This window comes from Magallana gigas, chromosome 9 (genome assembly GCF_963853765.1).
Source record: "Magallana gigas chromosome 9, xbMagGiga1.1, whole genome shotgun sequence".
NCBI lineage: Eukaryota > Metazoa > Mollusca > Bivalvia > Ostreida > Ostreidae > Magallana > Magallana gigas.
In genome coordinates, this window is record NC_088861.1 from 47,118,294 (window position 1) to 47,128,448 (window position 10,155).

Here is a 10,155-nt window from a genome sequence, read left to right on the forward strand (position 1 = left end):
CTTGGTCTTGGTGTTACATGTATAATCATGATAATTTTGAGTAATACATGTATAATAATTGCCAATCAATCTTAGAAATGCATCTTCATGTACATTTATAGTCTGTCAATGCCCCCAAATAGTTACACTCACGAGCCAAAAGTATGTCAATTTTTTTTTAATTAATCTTTTTTTTGGAGGGGGGTCTAATTAATTTGTTTAATTGAAAACATTCCTTATATTCTAAAAAGGTTGTCTAACGTTGTTTTTTGTCATATTAAAAAAAAAAAATGATATAAATTGATTTAGTCTGATTTAAGAGCTTTACTACATGTATATTCTAAGAGATCGACTTTGCAATATACAAGCCAAAAAATTTTCCTTTGGCCATGGCCGGATTGTTAATATATCAAATCTCATGAACAGAGAGTTGGAAAATATTTATATATCATGTCAAAAAAACTTAATGAGAAATTCTGGATTCAGTATCAATCCACATCTCTTCAAACTAGGCCAAAGGATTAATTACTGCATGCACGGATCCAGACATTTTTCCAGGGGGTCCTAAGGATATATATGTGTTTGCCAGGGGGAAATTTAATAAATTTTCATTTTCTGTTTAACTATATCTTCTTTAAAAAAGATGGTTTTCGAAAAAATATATATTGATTCATAGCTTTCACTTTTCTAAATGCACGAATATATATCAAAGAAACAGTCTAAAACAAAACAAATCAAAACAGAAAACCCAAAACAAACATGATATTGAATATGATTTATTTCTTTATTCATCAGCTATTGCACAAAACGATAAAATAAATAGTTACATAGTCAATATCTGACTTTGAGATCTTAATTACATGTAGTTACTACTAGTTATTACATGTTGTTTTAAATCAGCATTTGAAAGAGCACAAAAAGCATTCTAAGATACACTATATCATATGTACTGTATAATCACAATCTCCTACCATCTAAACCAAGACTTGACATTAATCTTAGATTAGATTATGCTGATATTATCTTTATCTCTGCTGCCTGTTATTGCTATATGCAGGTAAAAATCTACCCCCAAGGTAAATGTTGATAAAAACGTGTTATACAAACTATGTAATTACCAACCATGTATCTAAAGTTACATGTAATATAATGTAATGTAATTACCTACCATACTTCACAGTTACATGTAATACAACTCATGTATTACCTACCATACAATCACAGTTACACATAATACAATGTAATTACCTATCATAACTCACAACTGCATGTAAGACAATGTCATGTAATTACCTATGGTAACCATACTTCACAGTTATATGTAATACAATGTAATATAATTACATACCATACCTCACATTTACATTAGTGTATTTCTTGTAAGTGTTTGTTACAAACATGAATAATAATTGTAAAGTTTATACACCTCCAAAATGGAAATGCATAACAGCTGTTAGATTTTAAACTGAAACCTGATCAGATCTTTGAGAAGCCCTTCATGCTTCACAGGTTTCGCAGGATTTGATAATGTGACCAACGAAGTTCATATCCTAGTGAACTTTTTGACATTGCTAATTATTTTCTTAAGTAATAGAGCGTATAAATAAACAATATACATATTAAAATAAAATTGCACTTTATAACTTCATGAGATACAGGTATACAACAAAGGCTGAGGGAGCAAAGATGTTTCTGTTTTTACAGGTAGATATTATCATAATTCTACTTACAACAAAATGTAAAATTAAAAAATGTATATGATATGCTTATGACAGCTGGAATATTATGATCAATACCATTTATAGTTGACCTTGACATTCACAATCAGCAGCATTGACCTTGACCTTGTCGTAAACTCCATGCACTCAATAGGTATGGCTATAAACAGGTGACGGAAAATGAATTCAAACATATAATTACCAATCTCAAGGGACTTAACATAGCATAGAACATGTAGAAAGCAAAAGATTTCCTCTAAGTGAGTATTGCAGCAATAATATCATTAATTATGCACAGCTACGTAAAAACACAAGTTATAAAAACAATCCAATACAAAAAAAACACAAAAATAACAAAAAGTTCTTTAAAGATTATGCAAAGCTAAATCACACTTTTTGAGGTTGTGTATAAAACATACACTGCCTAATATCAGAGATGTCATTGTTAAAAACACTACATGTATTTTGAACAATGCTAAAACAAATCAAAATATTTAATTCAAACAAGAATCAAATTAATTTTTCATTTTTAGAAGAAAAAGTGACATTGACTCAAAAAGCTTGTCATAATAGGCCCTATCAGAGAAATTCTGCCATACTTCTTTAACTACATCATAAGATGGAGGATCCTCCATGGACAGGTGAAAAGGAAATGCTTGAATGACATCAAAACTGATTCTCTGATGCACGAATTCCTCCATCATGGTGCCTGGTATGGCTAAATAGCTGCAGCAGGTTTTTTGGGATTTCACGGCAGCGACCAGATCCTCTATTGGGGATCCCTGTAGGTCCACAAGTTGTTCTACAGAGGTGTGACTGAGCAGTAGAGATCGGGGAGGCATGTAGGTGTGGAAAAAGAAAAAGGTGTCCTCGTTTGTGAAAAGAGGACTAGGATTATTTAAATTTTTCTCAATGTATGACAAAAGGGGGATAACTCCTCCCTGGTGAAGAAATCCATAGAACAACAAACCAATTAGGTTGAATACACACCAAAGAAATAAGAACACGTTCCTGTGTCCGATTCTATTTATGGAAGAAACATAGAGAATTACCCCCAGGGGCAGGAGCGAGAGGAGAAACCGGGGCTCCTGGTGGGGAAACAGGGACAGAATCAGAATGGGAGGGGTGAGGAAACACAGGGGGGTAGAGTTATACGAAGTTGACCGCCGCATACAGAACCTGTAGAGTTCAACAAGGATCAACACAACCGCGGGCCCCAGTAAGAGAGGGATGTTGATCAGTAAGTGTGTGTAATAGGGATGGTGGCCATGTGCAGATAAATTGTCAGGGTCCGAGTTGTACTTGAGGAAATTCCAGGGAGTCACAATAAACATGGAGAAATATTCCTCCCAGCACTTGGCCACATTACCAGATGTTATGACGCATTGTCTGAACCTGCTCAATATATCCACGACGGTCATGTCAGAGTAGTAGGCAGTGTCCACAAGGACCATCAATATAGATGGAACCAAGGCACCAAAACTCATGAGAAACAGGTAAGATACTGCGCCATCTCCACTCATCAAGGCAGTGCCAACAAGCCAGAGGATTGGGCCGACACTAAATGCTGCAAATGTCGGCCGAATGAACATGCCAATGGACATTACAACTCCAATAAGAAAGACAGCCTTTCCATTAGAGTCTGAATTTGATTTCTCCTCTGTTGGGTTAGATGAGTGTTTCTTTCGGAACTCATCCAGGGTTTTCCTTTGATATCCATCATTTGGTAATACTTTGAACTCCTTGGACTTTTTCTCTGCTCTATCTGATTGATAGTGATGTATGTTTCTTACAACCTTAGCTACTAACACTAACAATACACAAAATGTCACAGTTTCCAGAGTGTTAGAAAAAGGCCTGGTTAGATATGTCAACATGACGTACGATGAAGCAAGTATAGGCAGTGCTAAGGTACTGTCAATGGCAAACGCGTCACAAACATACAATACGGCGACATCCACAGCCAGACTTAAAATACAGGTGCTCAGTCGTGGTAGAACGACCGCCCAATAGGACGTCATCATCTGCGGAACTCCCTTCAACAGAGAAAACCCTGGTCCTGCCAGGCAATAGATGGGTGGTATCGATCGCAGGCCCGCAGAAAACTCCCATGTCCGCACGACGGATACATTCAGAATGTCCCCTGGAAAAAGAATAAATTACATTATACCAATACTACAGAAAATCTGCCTGTCATCAAAATGATGAAATCATCAACTAAATGCGATCCAGTTTTGTGATTAATTGGTGGATGGATTAGTTAAGACAAAAACAAGATGTGTTTATTAAAACAATGTCCACCACTACTTCTAATGCTATCGATATCAATTGAGTTGGCATCCACACAATTGATGAGATTTTTTATAACTTTTTGAAGGAAAATCTCAAAATAGGACATAAAACTATACATAAAACATAAAACTATTCATAAAATACTTAACCCATATATGCAATTGTCATTAATATATTACATGACTAAATTTGAATGTATCTGTCATTTTAAAATAACACAAAGCATGCAGTAATGATAAGGTCTTCCTCTAGACTAATCTTGGTAGAGAATTGATTCAGCTTAATATTTGGACTAACACAGAGATTTGGTGAAGATTTGGTCATGCAGTCCAAATATCAATTTAAGCCAAATTAACTCTCTTCCGCGATTACAATAAGACATTTTCTTGTGATTACAATAAGACATTCTCCCGCGATTACAATAAGACATTCTCTTGTGATTACAATACGACATTCTCTCGTGATTACAATACAACATTCTCCTGTGATTACAATACGACATTCTCCTGTGATTACATTAAGACATTCTCCCATGATTACAATAAGACATTCTTCCGCGATTACAATAGAACATTCTCCTGTAATTACAATAAGACATTCTCCTGTGATTACAATGCGACATTCTCCTGTGATTACAATGCGACATTCTCCCGCGATTACAATTGGACATTCTCCCGTGATTTCATTTATTACAATAATACCTGCTACAATTTCTGTGCTCTGGAAAAACTCATCTGGGTGGATGTACCCTTGCTGTGGCAGAAAAACCAGACAGAACCGAACAAACACCAGGCTCAACCAGATTTTGTGATTCCTGATCCAGTCCAACGAAGACATCTTGGTTCACTGAGCGAGACTAGTGCTAATAAAAGTAAAACAAATACAGTAATGCTGATGTCCCAGGTCACATAATGCAAGCATAGATCAATGCAACGACGGGTAGTGAGTGATTAAGTTAAATGATTCCCTTCCTATATACAGTAAACCAACTTATCCTCGAGACATTACTTTATCTCACAATTTATTGGAGAAAAACTTAATTGCGGAAACTAAGTTTCATGATCAAGATGTAGATCAATTATTTGGAAAATAAATTATACTAGAGACATTTAAGGACAAGTTTGCGGTAAGAAATATTAAGTGACATCAAAGCTTGATCTTGCAAACCTCGCAAAATTTCTCCAACGCAAATTAAAGTTGGTTTACAGCTAGTTTCACAATACATTATTTTCAATAATTAGTATTCACTTTTCTAATGTACACACATGCTGTCATGGTGCAATGAACAACAATTTATTTGAGAGAGGGAAGGGATTTTTTGAGTTAGTATCAATAGGGCTTGCCTCGAACAGGGGGCCTGCCACTATCTTTTCCTGTTCTTAATTTTTAACCACCCCTATACTATAAAACAAAAGGTGGAAAGACCAAAAGACTGTGACAAGCTCTTGTGCCGGAATGCTTGTGCCTAAACCAGTAAAAAACAGAAACATGTTATATAATTCAAATTGTGCAACGTATATTTTATGATTCTGGTCCTAGCACTATCTATAATCAATGTAGAAGATTTCTGGCATTTGAAACAAATTACAGCAGTGCATCATGTAGCTGCAGAACTGTAGCTCTCCGGGAAAAAAAAGTACAGTTCTGCAGCTAGTAAGTAATTATTTGGGGGTAAAGACTTGTACAGCAATAAATTAACGCAACTAACCACCTGCTAACGGTGTGTATATACATTTTACCTGTCCGTTTTATCATAAACTAGTCCTCGTGCTTTAATTCGGATGTTCTTGAGCTTTTAAATTAAGACACTATCGACAAACAAGAAATGTTCCGAATGTCATTGAGGGCTGAGAACTAGTAAAGCGACAAAAAGGAAAGCGAAACAAAGAGGATCATGTCAGGATTTCGGGCCAAGTTTCCCTCAGGATCGGTTGCCCTCAGCGCCTACAGAGACCAGCACTTCAAGGTAAAGACAGCATCATCTTTTCACCGCGTCCTAAACAACCACAATTAGAATAAAAGCGTAAAGCGGGTGCTTATTTTGCTTAGCTCGAATTTTCTCATCATGATTAGATTTTCATTGCTAAACGAGCGCACTGTGTTGCTCTGCTCAATTAACAGAATATGATAGATGATAAACGGGGTGTTACAAGACAACAATACAGCAGTTGTCATGAATTAAACGATCAGAGGCTTTATTATTTTATGACAATGTCTGTTACTAAGCATTCTACTTCTGAATTGAATTAGATTTGTACGTGTACAGGTGTGTAGAGATGTTGTAACAATCTCCCACCACTAAGCTACATTCATTACCATATTAAGGGCAGGTATAAGGAAATGTATTTAATTATTTTTAAAAATTTTGAGCTGATTTTGTTTCAGTTCTGGCCAAAGACCAATTTTTTTGCCAGGTACTCTTTCTCACAAGTGCATTGTTACATCACTTTATCATATATAATTTTATATGTTGATACATCTTCACGACATCAGTGGTACTTATTCTCTTTTCAGAAGTGGACTGGCAAAGGCTATGCCTGTCCACTTTTCAAAAGAGAATACAGTGCCTGAGTGGTACAAAGTCCACATGTGGCTCTGAGTGGACTCAGGACCCCTGATGTTGTGAGGATGGTATTGATATAGGAATAATGTACTGGCAAGATATGGCGAATCGTCTGGTCTGAGTATTCTATGAAAAAATCTCTGTACCAAAAACATAATAAATGTACCGTATTTCATTCACATCTGGTCTGTTGATTTGTTTAGGGAAGTCGAACAGAACAAGAGAAGGCTCTCCTGACATCTTCCACGCTGTACGTTGGAAACCTGTCATATTACACAACAGAAGAACAAATTCATGAACTTTTCGGCAAATGCGGAGACATCAAAAGAATCGTCATGGGTTTAGACAAAGTGAAGAAAACGCCCTGTGGTTTTTGCTTTGTGGAGTATCCTTATGAGTTAACACCATTGTAATTATGCATCTTTGGGGCTGCTTGTAAATAAAGCTAGATTTAATCTGATGTATTTAGTGGATGTATTCTACTTTGTAATTACAAAGGTAGATGCAAATTAAATTTACCTGTAGTTAATTTAGATGTTTAGAAAACTGAGTTAATAGAAAAAAGAGATAGTAAGAGAGATACTTAGTGACATGCTAATTAAAATTATAAATTCTCCAGAAAATTGAACATTTGTTTTAAAGTTTCATTGATAACAACATACAGAGTTGTTGCCCTTGACTTATGAGATATTACACCAGGGAAGAAGGGGAGTACGCAATGAGGTACGTCAACGGGACACGGTTGGATGACCGCATCATTCGTACGGACTGGGACCACGGGTTCAAGGAGGGTCGGCAATACGGCAGGGGGAAGAGCGGAGGACAGGTAAGGCATAGTCAGGGTGAAGTGAGGTATGGTCAGGGGTGAGATGAGAGATAGGTAAGGGGAGTCGAGGCATAATCAGGGGGCGGATAGACAAGAATCAGGGGTGAGGCGAAGTATTATCTGTAGATAGATGAGGTAAATTCAGGGAAAGGTGAGGTATGATAAGGGGACAAGTGAGTCATTTATTGTATATCAGATAATTTTCGTGATGAACTAATTTGTTCTTTTTCACAATCTCTTTTACATTGAAGATCATTGAAATTATATCCTTAATTAATTTCTATTAGAAATTTTTTAAATCGCAAGAAGTGATTGATGCAAATTATAAATACTACACATTTTTTCAATTTTGGCAAATTTTGTGACATGCAGAAAAAAACAGATATACATTCTATTGATTGGGGGTAGATAGGAATGTGGTAAGCCATTATTAGGGGGAAGGTGAGGTCAAGGTCTGCTGTAGACAGGGGTGAAGTGATGTATAATAAGGCAACAGGTAAATTTGAGGTGTAGTTCTGGTTAGGGGTGATATAATACATAATAAGGAGACAGGTGAGTATTATAATATTTAATGGATGATAAGGTGAGGTATTATAATATTTAATGGATGATAAGGTGAGGCATTATAATATTTAATGGATGATAAGGTGAGGCATTATAATATTTAATGGATGATAAGGTGAGGTATTATAATATTTAATGGATGATAAGGTGAGGCATTATAATATTTAATGGATGATAAGGTGAGGCATTATAATATTTAATGGATGATAAGGTGAGGCATTATAATATTTAATGGATGATAAGGTGAGGTATTATAATATTTAATGGATGATAAGGTGAGGCATTATAATATTTAATGGATGATAAGGTGAGGCGTAAAGAAAAAGAGAGTAAGTGAATATTGCTTTATATATTTGTAGGGCTGGGACGATTCTGTACTTAGCAGATCAGTACATATCACGATACATGAGATGCGATACGATACATATCACGATACATTGCGACTAAATGAAAACATGAATAAGGGTTAAAAATTTATTCAATCTGTCGATGTATTACTGCATGTCCAAAGTTATTTTGATATATTCAAAATGAGCGTTGCACAATTTACAAATTACTTAAGTCTCATATACACTACTTTCTCATAAACAAGTAATCCAAAAGTTGTCCACATTCCAGAATTAGCTTCCTAACAGTTTTGACAACTTTACGAGGTTTTCTGCCATCTTTGTACTTTCATATTAGGCGCGCAGACTAAAAATAGCTGATATATGAAGCTCGGATGTTTTTGGAAAATAAAAAAAAGTTCGCTTAGGTATGGTTGTATTAATGGTAAATGTATCGATCCAAATATCGTCAAAATAAATACCGTGGTGGATCGTCCCATCCCTATATATTTGAAGACAGTAACCATGTCATATTGTATATGTTTGTGTACTAGGATGTTAACTGATCAACTTAGTTATTCAGTTGTCAACAAAATGAATTTATGTACAAGATACCTCAGATGCTGGAATATTACTTTCAGGTTCGAGACGAATACAGAACTGACTACGACGAGGGGCGGGGAGGATACGGGAAAATCATCGCTACCAAGATCACCCAGTCCCGCGACCCCATGTGACCTCCAGAGTCTATGTTGTCAAGGAGACCAGTTGATTGGATCGGATATGTCTTCTCTTCAGAACTGTTGTTTGGTTTAAAAGAAATATCTGACTGTGGGTGGAAGTTCAAAGGGCAACTAAAGGACAGTGACGATAGATGTTGGATTTTTTAAAACTTGAACATGATTTGTTTCTGTTATTTTTATGATATTTGACAATGGACTGTAATTTCATTCATATCATTGATAAGATTTTGTATGAAACATGCATGTTCATGTATAATGGAATCTTGTGTTTTACTTTTATAGAGAACAGTCTGTTAATTTTAATTGTCAAATCGGTAGATCTGAAAGATCAAGTCTTTTCTTCTAGAATCCATCATAAGATATAATTTGATCATTGATTGTATTGTATGTATTGTAACTAAACAGCTGATGACTCTCCATTGAACATGTTTGTTGACCATTAATCATACATTATACTCTGTTTCACTGTGAATTAAATCCAGTTTTATGATGTACTGTGCAGATAAATGAAAGACTATAAAGGATGTTTTTTAAAATTGATTTTCAACTTAATTATGAAATAATTTTATAACTACCTGCATTTCACCTGTAGTGTTTCAGGGGCTTTATCTCAAATTTATAACAATAACTGGCTGTTCTAGTCGTCTGCACTCTGCAAGTCTTAAGGGGACTGGATGGTCAACAATATTACTGTCATATATGCCTTAAAATTTTAGATAAGACTATTTTTTTTTGCTTGTAATAGGCTATTATGTAGTGAAGAAAAATTAGTAATTTGTTAACTTTAGCATTTGAATATTTTTCTATATCTTACCTCCTGCCAAATTGTAAGAAAATCATTGGCTAACAGCAGTCACATGGAGACTATGTATATTCCATACATAGTCAGTAGAAAATATCACCCCCTTTGAGCATTATGACATCACTTTAGAGCATTATGACATCAGGTTTCATACTCAAATTGAAACAAGTAATATTTTGATATACAAAAGCTTGATTTCCATTGTTTTATTTAACCTTTTATCATTAAAAAAAAGTCAGTCGGTAAGATATAATCGTTACATGGTTTGTAGTTGACCTAATATGGTTTATACATGGTCAGTAAATTCCATATGGGGCAAGAACAGAGCTTTACTGACCATGT

General features: G+C 35.3%; 2 protein-coding genes across 3 annotated transcripts; one reads left to right on the plus strand and one right to left on the minus strand.

The window, feature by feature from the left end:
• Positions 1 to 787: 787 nt before the first annotated feature.
• On the minus strand, positions 788 to 6,858 carry LOC105323752 (GPI mannosyltransferase 4). 2 transcript variants are annotated; one of them, XM_066070924.1, is made up of 3 exons: positions 6,719 to 6,858; positions 4,691 to 4,851; positions 788 to 3,840 (listed from the first exon to the last, which is right to left on the minus strand). In XM_066070924.1, the coding sequence occupies exons 2-3, from the start codon at positions 4,824 to 4,826 to the stop codon at positions 2,213 to 2,215; spliced, it is 1,764 nt and encodes a 587-aa protein (XP_065926996.1). In that variant the 5' UTR covers positions 4,827 to 4,851; positions 6,719 to 6,858; the 3' UTR covers positions 788 to 2,212. The 2 variants fall into 2 exon arrangements, with proteins under 2 accessions (XP_065926996.1, XP_011421142.3); XM_011422840.4 differs by lacking the exon at positions 6,719 to 6,858 and adding an exon at positions 5,729 to 5,847.
• Positions 5,798 to 9,551, plus strand: LOC105323733 (nuclear cap-binding protein subunit 2). Its single transcript, XM_011422814.4, has 4 exons — positions 5,798 to 5,955; positions 6,756 to 6,937; positions 7,240 to 7,378; positions 8,910 to 9,551. The coding sequence occupies exons 1-4, from the start codon at positions 5,884 to 5,886 to the stop codon at positions 9,003 to 9,005; spliced, it is 489 nt and encodes a 162-aa protein (XP_011421116.1). The 5' UTR covers positions 5,798 to 5,883; the 3' UTR covers positions 9,006 to 9,551.
• The last annotated feature ends 604 nt before the right edge of the window (positions 9,552 to 10,155 follow it).